General features: G+C 35.9%; 2 protein-coding genes and 1 non-coding gene across 4 annotated transcripts in view; 2 read left to right on the plus strand and 1 right to left on the minus strand.

Annotated features, from left to right (window-relative positions):
- The window catches only part of RPS27A (ribosomal protein S27a), a 488,879-nt gene that overhangs the window by 295,271 nt on the left and 175,152 nt on the right, over positions 1 to 18,456 (plus strand). The window lies entirely within an intron of this gene.
- Positions 1 to 18,456, minus strand: part of RTN4 (reticulon 4) — an 80,868-nt gene that overhangs the window by 49,058 nt on the left and 13,354 nt on the right. Inside the window, exons 2-3 of one of the 2 annotated variants that reach the window (XM_012777819.2) lie at positions 7,558 to 7,614; positions 4,480 to 6,867 (exon numbers count right to left, since the gene is read on the minus strand). The exons of the other annotated variant lie outside the window; for it this stretch is intronic. Of the exons in view, the coding sequence (XP_012633273.2) occupies positions 4,480 to 6,867; positions 7,558 to 7,614 (2,445 nt within the window). The remainder of the gene's footprint in view (positions 1 to 4,479; positions 6,868 to 7,557; positions 7,615 to 18,456) is intronic. 2 annotated transcript variants of the gene reach the window in all.
- Positions 133 to 239, plus strand: LOC142870404 (small nucleolar RNA U13). The gene has a single exon (XR_012918806.1). It is a non-coding gene; the product is annotated as a small nucleolar RNA U13 (small nucleolar RNA).

Genomic DNA, 18,456 nt, shown 5'->3' on the forward strand with positions numbered 1-18,456 from the left:
CATACCAATGCTTAATAAAGCACCAGTGTCTACATCATAATAACTTATTCAACTTTCTTGCAAAATCAATCTTTCTTCCCAAAACTCAAACAATTCTGCCAATAAAATGTCATTTTAAGAAAACAAGAAGTGATCCTTTTGTGGTTCATAAGTGTGATGGTTGGGTTTTCGTGCTTATGTGTAGGATAGGCCTCCCTCAGAGAGTCAGATCTTGTTATGAGTGTATTACCTTTCTGACTTGAGAAAAAATAAAAATCAGAAAACAAAAAAATCCTGAGAACAAATGAGATAATAAATGACTTGAGGAAATTAATCTTACTTATTATTTAATACTTCCCAATGCTTTTAGTGTTTAAATGTGCATACATTAATAAGACCCAGAAAAAAATTTAAAACACCTACGTATATCATAATTAGAGATGATATAACATTTTTCAGCCACCTGAGTGAGCACAGAGCCTCCGTTATATCAGTCTACTGCGGTATTTTGGTCCATTTGACTTCAGAAAACCTGCACTTTCCGGAAGATAAGGAGGTGTCTATGATCATTGTAACATACATCATGATGTCTTTACCAGTCTGTCTCTACCAGCTGACTGAAAGCTGCATAACGGTAAGGCTTTGTCTTAGTCTTCATCTCCCTGCCCCCAAAACAAACTAGTGTAGTGCTTGATATAAGCATGTTAAAGCAACTACTCATGTGCTTTTAACAAATGCCTGTTATAATTAACTCAAGGAAATTATCAAGTTGGAAGGACCTAATCTAACCCCCTTCCTTTTATAGAAAAGGAAACTGACACCTAGAGAAACAAAGTGATTGTCAGTGATAAAGCCAAGACTAAAATTTACATACCAACATTGGGTTTCCTTCCTGTGACTTTTGTGAAATACATACATTTGGCGTATCCAAATAATTCTCTATTCCCTAGTGAGCTGATAAAATAGTTAATATCAAAAAAGGTTAAGTCAAAGAGGCACAAATAACTATTTTCTCAGGGGACATAAATATCTTCTAAAAAGAGAATGCCCAAGTACTGCTTATACTTTTTTCTTCAACCATCCCTACACTAAGTTTTTAAAGGCACTGCTCTTAATTCTAAACTAATAAGCTATAGATCCCTAGGTTTAACAAAATCAATCCAAGAAACAGCTCACTCCTGAAATACTGAAATTACTGAGAGCTGGCATATACTAGGACTGTTAGCTTTAAGTTTTAGGAGGACACGGGGGAGGGGGGGGATTTTTACATGTGTCTCAACACTGCTCACATTCCTGCTTCTCTTGCTCTTCACCTACAATATCACCATGCTGCTCTCAACTTCTCAGATATTTCTTTCTCTTGTTCCCTCCTAAACCATTTTACTTTGCTGTTCAAAACCCCCATTCCACTGTGAACCAGCTCCCCTGATCATCAACTTCTTTACTGAACATCCCTGTTACCTCACCTTCACTAAAACCTGGCTTTTCCTTGAGCATACTGCCTTTCCTTGTGGAACTTTCTAAATGGAGGCTGCTAGTTTTCCTATACTCTACAGTAGCGGTCCCTAATCTTTTTGACAGCAGGGACCGGTTTCAGGGAGACAATTTCTCCATGGATGGGGGTAGGGGATAAGGGGTGGTCATAGCTCAGGCAGTGATGCCAAAGATTGGCACCAGGACACGGACTGGGGTTGGGGACTGCAGCTCTACACAACACAGGGAGGAGGGGGAGGTCAGCACCCTCTGCTCACCAATGCTCCTTTCAGACTTTCATTTCAGAAGCCTTGGGCAAAAGTCTTGCCTGTTTAGTTATGTCATTCTCTATGCTTCCTCATTCCTTCTATGTATTATCCTGACACCTGCCTCCCTGCCCTTTGCCAAAGACTCTTGCCCCTAGCTCCTAATCTTCCTCTCCACCTCCAGTCCTACCATCATCCTGTGTGATTTCAGTGTCATGGGGAAATGCAATCCAACATCTTGCCCTCATAGTTTACCTGACCTCATCTCTAGCAACCTTCACCCAACTCCACTTTGAGCCTTACCCTCAGCCAAATCCTGGCCATTATAATCAACCTGACCTGCTGCTATTCCTCTGAAATTCTAAATTTAACATCACACACATACAATCCCACTTTGCCCACAAAGTCCTATTATTCTGAGGTTCATTTATTCCTATACTCTTGGTTCTTAGACCTAATTTGAACCTCAAGTTCACTGACCTTCTTTACTCCCCTCCTATCAACTCCCTCTTCTCTTCCATCCTTCAACTTAGATGCCACAGTCCATCACTTCCATCCCAGAATGTTCCAGTTCATTCTCAGTAAATGATGGCTTATTATACATAAACCATCAAACAATTCCCTCAACCTCCAGCCACAAAACCCCAGCAGTATCATTACCCATATTTTCCTCTCCATTCACTACAAAGCACTACCTATCTTTCCACCTAAGGCTAATTTCTTCACCTGAATTGAGAGTTCATCTCATACCCTTCTGACTCTACCAGCACCTGTAATCACTTTCCCTCTATCCTTAAAAAAAGAAAAAAAAAAAAAAAAAGGCTCTTCCTGCACCCCATATTCTCCCTCCTGCTTGCTAACACTCTTTTATCATGTTCTCAAACTTACTGAGAGTGGTCAACATTTAAAATCCATTTGCTCAAGTCCCATTTACTGCTTAACCCTAGGCCATGCCCATTCACACCACTTTCTACTGTTATGCCAACACTTTCCCTCCTTTTTGACAAACTTTCATTCCTTAATTGATTTCTCTAGTATTTGATCATTTTGACCATTTCTTCCACCTTTAATCTTCCTCTTCTCTTGGTTCTCCCTAGTTGATATCTGTGGCTTTAATTTATACCTCCAAGCCCATGACAAATGTACACACATAGCCAAGTTCTCTCTCAAGAGCTTCAAATATAATATCCATAACTTCTTGGATGTCTTATAGGTACCTCAATAACAACATATTCAAAACTGAATTTTTTGCCTTCTCCTCTTAAACCCATTTTATTCTCTCATGTTCCCTATCTCATTTTCTCATACTACCATCCATACATTTGCACATGTCAGAGAACCGGGGTTCTTAGAGTCATCTTTCCATCTTCCCCTCATCTTTCATGTTCCATATCCATCAAACACCAAGCCCTCTGTCTCTGTGCTCACCCCACTGTCTGAACGTTCATAATCTCCTCTTTCTTAGATTACAGCAACAATCTCTAACTTCTGTCTCTGCCACTAATGCCACCCACCTTGAATACATAAGTATATTCAGTAAATTGACCATAATCACTACATATTTTTATAGAAAACATAGCTAACTTTTAATGCTAAAATAAAAAACACATGCAAAAAAATCACCTTATACAATTCAGTTATGTGGAAAATGTAGCCAAAAAATGAGAATTAGAACTTCTCAGAATTCATAATAGCATACCTTAATTTACACTTTTCAACAAAATGTGTACACTCAATATGGCTAGCCTTATTCCCACCACTGAAAAATATACTATACTGAATATTTAAAACATGCTACAGAAATATTCTTTCCTTAAAAATTAAATATAATTTCTGGGATAAAAATATATCTGAAAAATATTGTTTCAACATCACTTGCTCTTCATGCTATCAAGAAACACTGAAGTTGGCCGGGCGCGGTGGCTCACGCCTGTAATCCTAGCACTCTGGGAGGCCGAGGCAGGCAGATTGCTCAAGGTCAGGAGTTCAAAACCAGCCTGAGCGAGACCCCGTCTCTACCATAAAAATAGAAAGAATTTAATTGGCCAACTAATATATATAATATAAAAATCAGCCGGGCATGGTGGCTCGTGCCTGTAGTCCCAGCTACTCGGGAGGCTGAGGCAGCAGGATTGCTTGAGCCCAGGAGTCTGAGGTTGCTGTGAGCTAGGCTGACGCCACGGCACTCACTCTAGCCTAGGCAAGAAAGCGAGACTCTGTCTCAAAAAAAAAAAAAAAAAGAAAAAAAAGAAACACTGAAGCAAAGAAAAAGAAAGAAAGAAACACTGAAGCCAATTCTTTTTTTTTTTTTTTTTAAGAGATAGGGTCTAGCTCTGTCACCCAGGCTGTAGTGCAGTGGTGCAATCATAGCTCATTGTAAGCCTCAAACTCCTGGGCTCAAGCCATCAAGCCATCCTCCTCCTGCCTCAGTGTCCTGAGTCCCTAGGATTATAATCATAAGCTACAGTGCCAAGCATGAAGCCAATTCTAATAAAAACATTTTCTAGTTCCATAGCACCATATATTATAAAAGTGACCAACAAATAACTGGAAAAGTTTTAAGAGCAAGGGTGAGTGTTGAGTGCAAGAGGAGTAAAAAAAAAAAAGCACTAAAACCTTTAACTGACACAGTGGAAAAGACTTCTTATCAATATCATATATTGGACACCATAAACATAATATACAACACAAAATGTAGTGGAATGTTCCACGGTAAGTCCAAAAGTGGTAAAAAGCAAAAAACAGTGTATAGATTGATTACCTGAAGTTTTACTCAGCTCTGCTGAAAATATAGCAGATGGTGATCTGTCCTTTTTTTCTGTATCAGCTTTTTTCTCAGCTTCTTTCATAAGAACTTTGGGTTTAACCATGCTGCCTATCTCTGTTTGAGTGGCCAAAGCTGAAACATCTGGAGGCAGTAAGGGCACCTTTGTTATATCAGACCTATTTTTAGAAAATTCATCTGAGACACGGATTTTCTCTTCATCTTTAGGTTGTATGTTCTTGAAAGAAAAATCACGGGGCAATTCTGTGCAAGGCAATGACCCAGCTCCATCCTGGACATTAACAATTTCACTCTTGGGGGGTGCTTCTAGGTCAGTGTATTCCCTGGCAAATTTAGAAGAGTCATTTTTAGAACTGACAAATGTAGGGAACTCATCTATAATCTCAATTGGAGATGAATCTGAAAATGTTTCACTTTCTCTTATTTGTGCTTCCTTAGTAATAAATAAGCCATCATTTGAATAAACTGCATTATTGAGTTCCTCCATCTGCAAAGGAATTTTTTCCTTTTTGCTCAATGTTGAGATTTCATCAGGTGATACAGCATCTTTTGTAGTATCTAAATTGGGCTTAAAAGATTCCAAATATGGCTTTCCTCCCTCAGGTGGTAAAATACTGAATTTTTCCTTACTTTCATGTTCTAGCATTGATTCAGATGAAGTTTTAGCGAGAGTTTCTTTCACAAGCATCACAGCTTCATCTTGTTTTTGTGGAACTTCAGGTATTGAATCATCACTGAACAAGTCAACTGGTTCAGAATCAGGTGAGGAATCTTCAACTAGCTCAGAATGATCAGGCTCTGGCTGCTCAACTTTTGCAATTTCTGAATAATTAGAGAAATCTGGAGTTGGTTCAGTAGATACCTTTGTTTCTTTAATTAAATCGCATGCAATAGATATATAAGGAGCCTCTGTTTCTTGAACAGCTGCATTAATACTTTCAGGCTCTTCTTCCTTTACTCCTGATACTTTTTTTAGTGATACATTCATGGCCTCTTCATATGGTGGGGGATTTTCAGGCTCAAGTTTTATGCTTTCATAATTCACTGAAGAAGCTTCTAATGGTGATGAACTGGGCTGCACTGCAGAAGCACCAACACTAGGAACTACAGAATTTAATGGTGCTTCCATAACAATGTCAGGCAAAACTGGTGAAGGAGTAGCTTCAGATTCTTCAAATGATGGGCAAAGCTGCGTTACAGGGTAAAGTGACTCCTGCATAGCTTCTGAGGTTTGGACCAAGTCCACTTTTGTTTCATAAGCAATCTTTGTACCTGTAGCTTCATTCAATTCACTTTCACATGCTTCCTGTACTAAATCTGGGGTCAGACCTTCAGGCATGTTTGCCACTACTTCCTCAGTCACCTTTGATAAATTATCTGTTGTAACGTAATCTGTCTCAGAATCCCGTGTTGCTACAAGGAAAGGGTTTGATGTTTTTATGCTAGTATTCTTCTCTGTTACAATCTGGGCCTTCTTTTCTTCTATTTTTTTTTCATCAGTCTTATTTTCTGAAGTATGATCTCCTAAGAAAGGAAAAATGTTTGCTGCAATGCTCTCAGTTGCGGTTGGGTTAAAGGGAGCACATGTGATATATGCTCCTGAACTGTCTTTTATAGCTTCTGGTGTACTGGGTAAAGAAGTATCATCATTACTGCTTTCACTATCTTTTTCATGATTAGTTTGCTGAAGGCTATCTGCAAAACATTTTTTATCCACTTTACTTTCCAACTTGCTCTCCCTATTAACTCCAGCAGCCAAAATATCACTATCTTCCTTAAAAGTATCTTTCACTTCCCAAACTTGCTCATATGGTTTAAAGTCTGCATATTCCTCCCTCAAAGGAACTTCCGCATCTCTCTTTTCATTAAAACTGTCCTTTGTTTTTTCTGGAGACATAACTTTGTCCTCTTCTTTAACCAATTTAGTAAGGGCTACAGACAACTCTTGTTGATTATGAAAGATGTTACTGCTAACTAAATCCTCTTCTTCATCTTTACTCTTCACACTTATTTCTTCCCTAGGGTTTGCTGCTATTACAGCAGATGCTTTCGGAGGGCCACTGAATGATGATCCCATTTCTGAGTATTCTAATTCAGAAAACTCTGTTACATCTCTATCTACAAATGGATTTTTTGCCTTCTCTGAAAACTCTTTAGAGGATTTATTTAAAGTTTCTTGGAGTGTTCCTTCGGTGGGTAATACTGTTGAGAAATTACCAAGGTATTCATGTTCTTTAAAAGAAGCAGCTGAGAGAGGAGATAGAGAAGGAAGAGAAGCAGCAGTTTCAAGCAGGACAGATGGGAAATCCTCTTGACCAGCCGAAACAGTGTTACCTGGCTGCTCCTTCAAGTCCATAATTTTTTCTGTGATCATGGACAGAAAGGAAAGTTAGAGAATGCCAGTGTTCTCAGAGTTAAAGCAAGTTTTATGACAGATTAAAAATAATTATTAGTAAAGACTTATTGTTAACTAAAGTGAAATGTTAATACCACTTAATAATTATCAAATAGACTTGAATCATACTGAAAGTATCAAGCTATTGTCAATAACACATTCATAGCAACACAGGCAATTACATGCTATGCAAAGACATAAATCAAGTCTTTGAGAAAACCTTAAGTGTGGTTAACTAAGAAAAGCTACTTTTAACTAGTTTTAGAGGAAGAGAAGAAGATTTCAGAAGACAGTTTGAGTGACAGTATAGAAAGAAGGGGCACTGGATAATTAAATGCCATAAACCAGCATTCATTTACATAAAAGCCTTTTTTGGTTATACTCAAGTAAACTATATTTGGAGAAAAAGAATGGCCAATATATAAATGTAAATCAAGGACCCAAGAATTCCTTAAATATTTCCAATTATTAATCAGGTTCTGCTCATTTCTTCCTAGGGCATAGCATGTAAAATGCAAATTTCAACTTTTTCAGTAGACAAACATTCTTGGAACCATGCTAATTTTTAGTAAATGCAAACTACTCTGTATAGAGTTAATATAGCTAAAGGGTTAAAGTTAGAATATACAGAGGATAAAAGGCTGGCAGAAAGAACTTGCCTGCGGAGGAGTGTATCACAGGCTCAGATGCAGCAGGAAGAGCGAAAAGGGTCTCATCTGAAAAACAAATAGAATATAACCTCAGCAGAAATAAAGACAGGCTGAAAGGAGACTAAAGATAAGAGGAATAAGCAAGGGTTCAGTTTGTAATGAGTTAACAAAAAACTTTATCTACAGAGAAAAGGCCAAGATTAAAAGGAAGTTGGAAAAAAGCAGTACCATTAATTCAGGTTAAATCATCATATATATTATAAACTTGATTAAATGCTCTCCATAGAACCTATCATTTTTCAAGAGGCAATATAACATGTTTATGTTAAAGAAATTTCACGAATCAAAGTGGCTTTAAAATATTGTTCTTATTTAACATATTGCATCCAAAGCTTTTACTCACATTTTAAGATAGGTAAATTGTCTTGTCCTATTCAAGCCAAAAATAAAAATAAAAAAGATGAATTTGAAAAAATTAATAACTTTTGTTAAATCTTTTGTTATTGGTATATGTTCAATTTAGAATATGCAGAGATTCATCACTTTCTCTTACATTCTATTAATAGGTTGTCTATCTTGAAAGAAAAAAGATTCTAACAGTTACTGCACAGTGTTCTTTGAAGACATTAGGCCTGTGTACCATTGTTCAAATGTCAGAGTCCAAAATACAAAAAAAAAAAAAACCCTAATTATCATTAGGGAGATACTTTTTGTTTTCTTTAAAATTAATATAGGTGAGGGCTACTTGTTATTCAAATACATAATTAGTGAGAGACTCCGGCAATTAAACTCCACAGACTATTTTCTTAATCATGAATTATTATAAACTGAATGTTTATATCCCCTCCATCATTCATATGTTAAAGCCCTAAGCTGCAATGTGATGATATTTGAACATACGTCCTTTGGGAGGTGATTAGGATTAAATGAGGTCATGAGGGTGAGCCCTTAGTCCAATGGGATTGGTGCCCTTACAAGAAGAGACACCAGAAAGCTTGCTCTCTCTCCCCCCATGTACACAAGAGGTCATGTAAGCACATAGGGAGATGGAGGCTACCTACAATCCAAGAAAAGGAGCCTCAGAATAAAACCTACCTTGCCAGCACCTTGATCTTAGACTTCCCAGCCTCTAGAACTATGAGAAATAAATGTCTGTTGTTTACACCACCCTGTCTATGATATTTTGTTATGGCAACCTACCCTATTATTAATTACACTGTATCATGGTATATTAACTTTGTACAATGTCATCATGTACCTGCAGTTAGAAGATCCTCAACTAAAGATCTTCTATGGTTTATACTAGAGAAAGGCCTCTAGCATAAGACAATTTGAAACAGCCTGAGATGACAGGAAGGTATTCTTTTAGCAGAAAGGATCTAATAATAAATCTGGATACTTCTATCTGGAAGGACAAGCTAGACAAGGTTGGTCAAAGTGGATTAAAATCAAAGAGATATAACTATCATGAATATGAACTTGTGTCTTCCAAGGGTATTCCCCTTGAATAGGAGAGCTATCTTCACAATGTCATATAAATTTTAGATAAATCTATACTGGGCAGGATGTCATATTTAAAAGATCCTTAAATGGGATGGTGAGAGAAAATCCATAACATGTGTTTAAAAGGGTCTCCTACAACCTAAAATGATAGGCAGATTGGGCTCCACATCCAAACCACTAAGATAATAATGCCTTATAAGATTTTTTTTAGGTGTGTATACATGTTGCCAGCACATTTTTAAAAGATGACTTGTTATGTGATCTTAGTTAAGTTACATAGTTTCTCATTTGAAAATGAGGGAAAGATCCTTTCAGCTAAAACAACGAAATATAAGCTTATAAAAAACTGAGATTTGGGGGTCAAAGAGCAGAACCAAATAATTACATAATTACTCCATCTAAATAAAAGGTAGCTAATTCTTAAACAAAACAGTTGCCTTTTTCATCTAGACTAGGCGTCCTCAAACTACCGGCCAGCGAACCACATGCAGGCCACCTAGCACATTTATCGGGCCCAGCTGCCTGTCCTGTTTAGCAGCCGACTCATCCCGGGCCCACAGTGCACTCTCCGATGGTCTGAGGGACAGTGAACTGGACCCTGTTTAAAAACTATGAGGACCTCTGACTAGATAATGTAGTTAACAGCCACTAATTCAGAGGCCAGTCTATTTGCAAAGTGAACTAGGAACATATACTACTGTTAAAAGGAAAACAAACTACATCTAAAATTGTACCCAAAATTTAAAGTATTCTTTTTTTTTTTTTTTTGAGACAGAGTCTCGCTTTGTTGCCCAGGCTAGAATGAGTGCCATGGCGTCAGCCTAGCTCACAGCAACCTCAAACTCCTGGGCTCAAGCAATCCTCTTGCCTCAGCCTCCCAAGTAGCTGGGACTACAGGAATGCGCCACCATGCACGGCTAATTTTTTATATATATATTAGTTGGCCAATTAGTTTCTATTTTTTTATAGTAGAGACGGAGTCTCACTCAGGCTGGTTTTGAACTCCTGACCTTGAGCAATCCGCCCTCCTCGGCCTCCCAGAGTGCTAGGATTACAGGCGTGAGCCACCGCACCCGGCCTAAAGTATTTTTTTAAAACATGCTGTATCTTTATTCCTACCCAGTACCAGACCCTCTGATAATAAAAACTATATTCCTGGAATTTTTCCAAGTAAAAAAGTTTTCAACTTGGTATTTCAAATATTCACTAAATTTTAAAAAAAAAAATCTTCATTTTGTAAAATGGGGTTCAGTGCAGAGTTAACCACAAAACAAGTACTGCATTTCTAAAAGCTCTTATTAAAAAATCCAGAATAGGTCACTACCATTTGGATCTTCAAGACAGCTGCTAGGACTCCTACTAAAACAATCATGGATCATGGAATTGAATTGCCTGGGTTCAAATCACAAATTCATCACTTACAACTGCGTCACCCTGAGAAAGTTATTGCTTAGCCATTCTGTGCCTCATTTGTTAAACACGGATAAATAATAGTATCTACCTCAAAATGTTGGGATGCAGTGGAAAAGAAAGAAGAAAACAACTTGCCCTAAGTCATAGAGCTCGGAGGCCAAGAGGCCAGGATTCAAACCACAATCTAACTCCCAAGTCCTTATGCTTTATATTCTGTGATGTGTTTATGCACAAGTGCAATAAACAGTGTTAATTCTTCTAACTTTATCAGCCTATCAAGTTTGTTGGCCCAAAACAAGATAAATTGTCACCCAGCAAATTTACCTTGTAAGTATCTGAAATACCAGACTAATTATTTACTTCTATTCTACAGTAAAAAAACATTTATAGAGACATTAATGTGGGCTAGGTACTTTGCTGACCAGACACATTTGTTTCAAATGCTCATCCAATCCTCAAAATCACCCTGTCAGGTAGATACTATTGTTGTCCCATTTCACAGATGAAGAAACAGAGACATAAAAAGGGTAAGTAAACTTCCCCAGAGTCATAAAACTCAAAGTGATAGATCTGAGACCGGAATCCAGAGAGTATACAAGCCCATGCTCTCTTCTGTGACTATTTTGTAGTACTTCCCTCTCTTGTATTTAGAATTTTAAAATGACTAATAAATAAAAGGATATTAAAAGAAAATTATGATCAATAATACATATCATAAGCTACCAAATTCTAAGGCTAAAAACACCTAAAATTATTTGTTTTGAAAAAATATTACTAATTTTACATTAGTCTTTTTCTGTAAAATATCCTGATTTTCACAAATAATTTTAAAATCAGGAATACTATATTAAGCAAAAAGCATAACATTCTGAATTACTGAGTTATGTTTTATATACACTGTTACATTATTAGGCTTAAAAAAAGGGGAAATGATGCCTCCTCTTTGTATGATCTATTCATAATGCTAACTACTGAATGAAATAAAAACTTTAATCATCAACCTCATTTGTGCTATTTTGAACTCACAGCCAAAAAAATTAATATTAAAGACTTAATTATGCCCACACTAACTAAAAACATAGTAGTACTTTTCCAAAAATAAACAAGTTTAGTGAAAAACAAGTTTTCACTAAATAATAAACAAAGAACTTTCCCAGTAAGTCTCTCCATCTATGCTATCAAATTAATATTCCTAAAAAATTTTCTATATATTCTCTTGGTCCAAACACTTACAACAGCTCCCAGTTAGCCACTGAATTATAACTAGGCCCTTAGATAAATGAAGCCCTCCACCATTTGGCCCCGACTTAACTGTCTAAATTTATTTAAACAATTTTTCACCTATCAACTATGCTAACTAAACACCATTCTTCCTTATCATACCCATGCGTTCCCCCTGTACATCTCTGAATGTTGACATCCATTAAACCTCAAAATCACCATATCCAACCTTAATTTTTTTCTAAAATATACTCTTGCTTATCTTATTTTTGTTAATCTTCCACCACATTTCCAGTTACCTAAAGCTCAGAAAATTAAGTAACTTACTCAGACAAAACTAGAAAAGTTAAACTCTGTCACTACAATCAAATATACACTTATTTCCTCATCACCCCCAGTAAAATGAACAGAATCATATTTACAATGACAGCATGAAAGATGAGCACCATTCACAGAACAACTTTTTCCAAATGATCTATCCCTCATGTTGGTCCTAAAGCTAGATTCATTTCCTTACCCTTAGTAAAAATTTAGACTACTTCCCTCTGCCATACTTTGAATGTTAATTACTTCTATAACATAAGGATCAGTTTCAGAATTAAAGTTCACTAAAGAGATGTTTAGAGTATATCATTTTTTAAAAAAATAAAAGAGGAATGTCAGTTTTTAATTTATTACTGCAATTTATTACTAATGAATTCAAAAATATATAAGCTCTCACAATCTCACCAATGTCTGTACACATTATATGGAGTATTTTCTTTGACATGCTCATTTCAAAAAGTTTCAACAACCGAAAGTGTAATTGGTCAGTAAAATCTTATCTAAATTATGAAACTAGAAAAAATGCATTTTAAAACTATCGAGAGAACTTCTACTTCTGGCCGTAAAATTAATTGTATCAGATTAGCTCTTCCAATATAAACTTAAATATGGACAAAATATAGAAAGCAACTATCTTGAGATACTGGACAATACCTAGCATAGGAGTGTGAATCCTGAGTAAAGTAGAAACTATCCAAACTGAAGCACAGGAGGGGGGGAAAGGCAGGAGAAAAAAAAAATGAACAGCGACCTTAGAAACAATCAAGCAACTAAAATATCTGTAATTACAGTCCCCACATAAAAAACTAAAGATAAAATGACCTAAAACTTGACAAAAGTTGATATGTCAAAAACCAACAGACCCAAGAAGCTCAATAAACTCCAAAGAAGGACAAACACACCACCACAAAAAGGCATGTCATAGAGGTCTGAAAACCAAAGATACAGAAACAACCTTGAAAACAGTAGGGAAACAAAAATGAGAATGACCTGACCTCTCATAGAAAATGATGTAATCCAAAAAGTAACAGACTGCCTTTAAAGTAATGAAAAAACTGACAGTCTAGAATTATACAGTTAATCCTCATTATTCACTGATTCTTTATTTGCGAATTCACCTACTCACTAAATTTGTAACCTCAAATCAATACTTGAAGCACTTACAAGGGCATGAGCATGTGCAGAGCAGACAAATATTTGGGTCATCCAATGTGCACATTCCCCTGCTGAGGTGGAACAAGACAACCTTATTATCATCTTCTTTCTGTGCACACACTCTAAACGAAGAGTCCTTTTGTTTTTCTCATTTTTGTGTTTTTTTGGTGATTTCCCTATTTAAAATGGTCCCTAAGCATGGTGCTGATGTGCCATCTAGTGTTCTTAACCACAAGAAAGCTATGATGTGCCCAATAGAGAAAATACATGTATTAAATATGCTTCCTTCAGGCATGAATTACAGTGCTGTTGGCTCTGACTTAAGTGTTAATGAATCAACATATATTAAATAAGGTGTTTTTATTTTTTTAAATTGATATATATACTTATATGTATGGGGGTACATATAATATTCTGATACCTGTATACATTGCGTAATGCTCAAATCAGGGTAACTGGGATATCCATCACATCAAACATTTATCTTTTCTTTGTTTTGGGAACATTACAATTCTTCTAACTATTTTAAATATAAAATAAATTACTGTTAAACACAATTTCCCTACTGAACTATGTAATACTAGGACTTACTCCTTCTAATTATACTTTTGTACCCCAGGTGTCTTTAAATAGAAACACATATAAAACAAGGTTATATATATATTGATTGGTTAGCAAAAATATAACCAGAGACTTACAGGGACCTACTCTGTATTTCCCCCTAGGAGCAATGATTCAGTATTTGCTAATTCACTGTTTTCAGCGACTATATAGAATATAACCACAGCAAATATCAAGAATTGACTGATTCATCAAAAGTATCCAAAAAATTAAAGATCAGTAAAGATATTTTCAGACAAATGAGATGAAAACAAAAGCTGAAAGAATTTGACACTGAGATCTGCACTATAAGAAATGTTAAATGAAGTTCTTCAGAATGAAGGAAATGATAACCAGACGGAAACTTAATCTTCATAAAGGAATGAAAAATGGCCTAACTGGTAAATATATAGGTAGATATATTTTAAAAGACTTTTCTTGTTTCTTTGTTTTTGTCTTTTTTTTTTTTTTTTTTTTGAGACAGAGTCTCATTCCATTGCCCAGGCTAGAGTGCCAAGGCGTCAGCCTAGCTCACAGCAACCTCCTGCCTCAGCCTCTGGAGCAGCTGGGACTACAGGCATGTGCCACCATGCCCAGCTAATTTTTTCTACATATTTTTAGTTATCCAGCTAATTTCTTTCTATTTTTAGTAGAGATAGGGGTCTTGCTCTTGCTCAGGCTGGTCTTGAACTCCTGAGCTCAAACAATCCGCCCACCTTGGCCTCCCAGAGTGCTAGAATTATAGGCGTGGGCCACTGCGCACGGCCTCGTTTCTTAATTTCTTTAAAGAATTGATTTTCTGATGCACATATTAACTATAATATATAATAATCATAATACACATAGAAGCAAAACTTAAAAGTACAAAGGATGAAAGGAGTATATGGAAGGAAGTATAATGCTCTATTACATGTGAAACATGTAAAGTGGTATAATACTTATGGTAGATTTTGATAAATTGAGAATGCATTCTTGTAATCCCTAGAGCAACCTCTTAAAAAATAAAGAAGTAAAGCTAAAACTTCAATCTCAAACTTTATCTCCTCAGAGGAGATACATGTGAATATTACAAAATACTCAATTGATCTAAAGGGAAAATAAAGGAACAAAAAGCAGATAGGTCTACGGCCATACCACCCTGAACGAGCCCGATCTCATCTGATCTCAGAAAAAGCAGATAGGACAAAGAAAAAAGACCGAACCTTATATTAATAATTACACTGAATATAAATGATCTCAGACTGGTTCGATGGCAGTGGGTTATCAGAACTTATTAACATAGTGTCACTAAAGTTGGTATTCAACCCCCCCACTGCTAAATTTGACTGGCTTTAAAAAAAAATAAAATAACTGGTCTCAGTTAAAAGGCAGAGGTTCTCAGACTGGATGAAAATCCTACTATGTGCTGTGCTCACAAGATGCACTTTAATGATAAAGACACAGGTAAGTATCAGAATGTAAAAAGAATAGATCATCTAAGTACTTATCCTACAAAATATGGAGTGGCTATATTAACGCGAAACAGTAGACTCAAAGACAAGGAGTAGTGCCACTGATAAAAAGGGCATTTGATAATGATGGCATAACACATTGCATAATGATAGATATAACACTAACTAGATACACCACCACTTAAAGTATATGTGAGACACATAAAGCAAAAACCAAGGGAGCAATCTAGCCTGGGCAATAGACTAAGACTCTATCTCAAAAAAACTAAAGGGGGACAAATTCATAAATATTAGTTAAAAATTTTAACATAATTCTCAGTTGACAAAATAAGACAAACACACAAAATCAGTGAGGATACAGATGATTCAGGCCATGTTATCAATGAACTAAACCTAACTGACTTTTATAGAACACGGTTACAACCAACAATATAATATACATTCTTCTCAAGTACACATAGAATCCCCAAGATAACCCATTTACTGGACAATAAAACAATCTCAATAAATCTAAAAGGATTGAAATCATGTAGTGCATGTTTTTTGACTACAATGGATTCAACTGAAATCAATAACACAAAAACAGGAAAATCCTCAAATGTTTGGAAATTAAACTACAAAATAATAATCCAACAATCAAAGAAAATAAGGGGAAAATTAAAGAATATTCTGAATCAAATGATAATAAAAAGTTGTGGGATATAATGCTGAGAGAGGATTTATAGCTCTAAATGCTTTTTTAAAAAAGCCTTAAAATAAAATGGTAAAGCTTTCACTTTAAGAAACTAGAAAAAGAGCAAGTTAAACCCAAACAAGTAGAAGAAAATAAATAATAAAAGCAGAAACCAATAATGTTAGAAAACAGACAATAGAGAAAAATCAACGAAACCAAAAGTTGGTTCCTTAAAATGATCAATAGAATTGACAATCCCTAAAATGACCAAGGGAAAAAAAGAGAGAGAAAGAAATATTAGAAAGAATAAAGAGAATGTATTGAAAATAAAAGAAGGACTCTCACAATAGGTCCTAAAAACATGAGACTATTAACAAATTTATGGCAATAAATTAGACAACTTAGATGAGTGGACAAATTCCTTGATGTCCACTTATCAAGATGAAGTGGAAAAATTTCTTAATACCCAGTCATCAAGATGAACTAGACAAATTCCTTAGAAGACACAAATTACCAAAACTGACACAAGCAGAAACTGAAAATCAAAATAGCCCTAGTGACCTAAAGAAAGTATATTTGTAATTTAAAACCTCCACAAAGAAAACTCCAAGCATGGATGGCTTCGCTGGTGAATTCTATAAACTGTGGTTCTATAAAACTTTGGTCCCCAACCCCTGGGGTATGGTTGGTCTGCCAGGGACGAGAGAGTGCACAGCAGGAGGAGAACGGCTAGTGAGGCAACAAACCCCCACCTGCACCCACAGCTACTCCCCCCATCATTTGCACCATCGCCGGAGCCACACCCCCATCAGATCAGCAGTGGCTTCAGACCTTCACAGGAGTGAGAACCCCACTGCAAAATGCGCTTGGCAAGGATCCAGGTTGACTGCTTCCCATGAGAATCCAATTCCTGATAATCTGAGGTGGAGGTGAGGCTGATCCCGACTGCCCCCGCCCATGGAAAAACTGTCTTCCACAAAACCAGCTCCTGGTGTCAAAAAGGTTGGGGACCACTGCTACAAAACATCTAATGGTTAGTATCAACCTTATAACAAATCTTTCTGCATATAAAGGAAAAGCAAACACTTTCCAAAAATTTGTATGGATTTATGCATTCATACCAAAAGCAAAGATATAAAAAAATAAATTTATATGACAATATCCCTCACAACACATGCAAAAATTTTTTAACAAAATATTAGCAAATTGAATCCAGCTATTCATAAAAAGTATAATGACCACCAAATGGGGTTTTATCACAGGAATACAAGATTAGTTCAACATTCAAAATCAAATAATTAAATTTAACATATTAACAACATCCTAAAAAAGAAAAGCTTTATCATCTCAATAGATGCCAAAAAGGTATCTGACAAAATTCAGTACCCATAATCATAAAAATTCTCAGAAAATTGGGAATAGAAGGAAATTTTCTTAAGGGTCAGTATATCTAGGAAAATTATGCAGCTAACATCATAAAAGACTAAATTCACTCAAGATTCAGATAAAACAAGGAATCTACTAGACTTTTCACATCATGTATATAGGATAAAGTTCTGAAGGGAAAGTAAAACTATCTTAATTTACAGACAACAGGACTGTGTAGTTATAAAATCCTAAGGATTAAAGCAAACAAACAAAATCTACCAAAGCTACTAGTGAATTTATCAAAAGCGCAGGATAGATGCAAAGGCAGTACACAAAACTCAACTTTATTTCCTTGAAAGACAAAAATTACCAAAACTGACACAAGCAGAAACTGAAAATCAGAATAGCCCTAGTGACTTAAAGTATACATGTAATTTAAAACCTTCACAAACAAAACTCCAAGCACATATAGTAGCAACTAATAAATGAAAAATTTGTTTAAATATCATTTACAATAGCAACAAAAACCATAAAATATTTAGGCATAAATTTAACGAGATGTACAAAACCCTCTATATTGAAAACTACAAAACACTGCTCAGAGAAATTACAGATGTTCTAAACAATAGAGAGATAGATCATGTTCATGGTTTGGAGATTTAATATCGTTGAATGTCAGGAAAATTGTTCTCTGAGTTTCTTGTTTTTTTACGCATCTTAGGAGCAAAGGGACTGTGCTTTGTTCCTAACTTTTCAAAAATGTTTGTATAGCAAACAGCCTTGGAAAAGAGAGACAGTGTCTTCCTCTTGATTAGGAGGAAGGCATGCTTATTAAATGGTATAAAAGAGTCAGTTTCCCTAAGCTTAAAATTCCTCTTATATAATACAACCACTGCAGGTACAGATGTCACTTGGCCCTCTTAATGTTGCTCTGTGGGAAATGGGGCTCAGGGAACCAGCACAAGAAAATGATATTCTGGCTACTGTCACTGCAGTAAGTAATAAAGTCCTCTGTCTCTGACTCAGACATCTTATGTCTCCTGCCAGCATCCATGAAACTCTGACAAACTAATTTGTTAGCTTATAAATACAGCAAAATCTCAAACTCTAAGATGTCAATTCTCCCCATATTGGTCTACAGACTAAATGCAATCTCAAATTCACAGCAGGCACTTTATAGAAATGAACAAGCTGATTTTA

The sequence above is a fragment of the Microcebus murinus genome, chromosome 3, assembly GCF_040939455.1.
Source record: "Microcebus murinus isolate Inina chromosome 3, M.murinus_Inina_mat1.0, whole genome shotgun sequence".
Taxonomy (NCBI): domain Eukaryota; kingdom Metazoa; phylum Chordata; class Mammalia; order Primates; family Cheirogaleidae; genus Microcebus; species Microcebus murinus.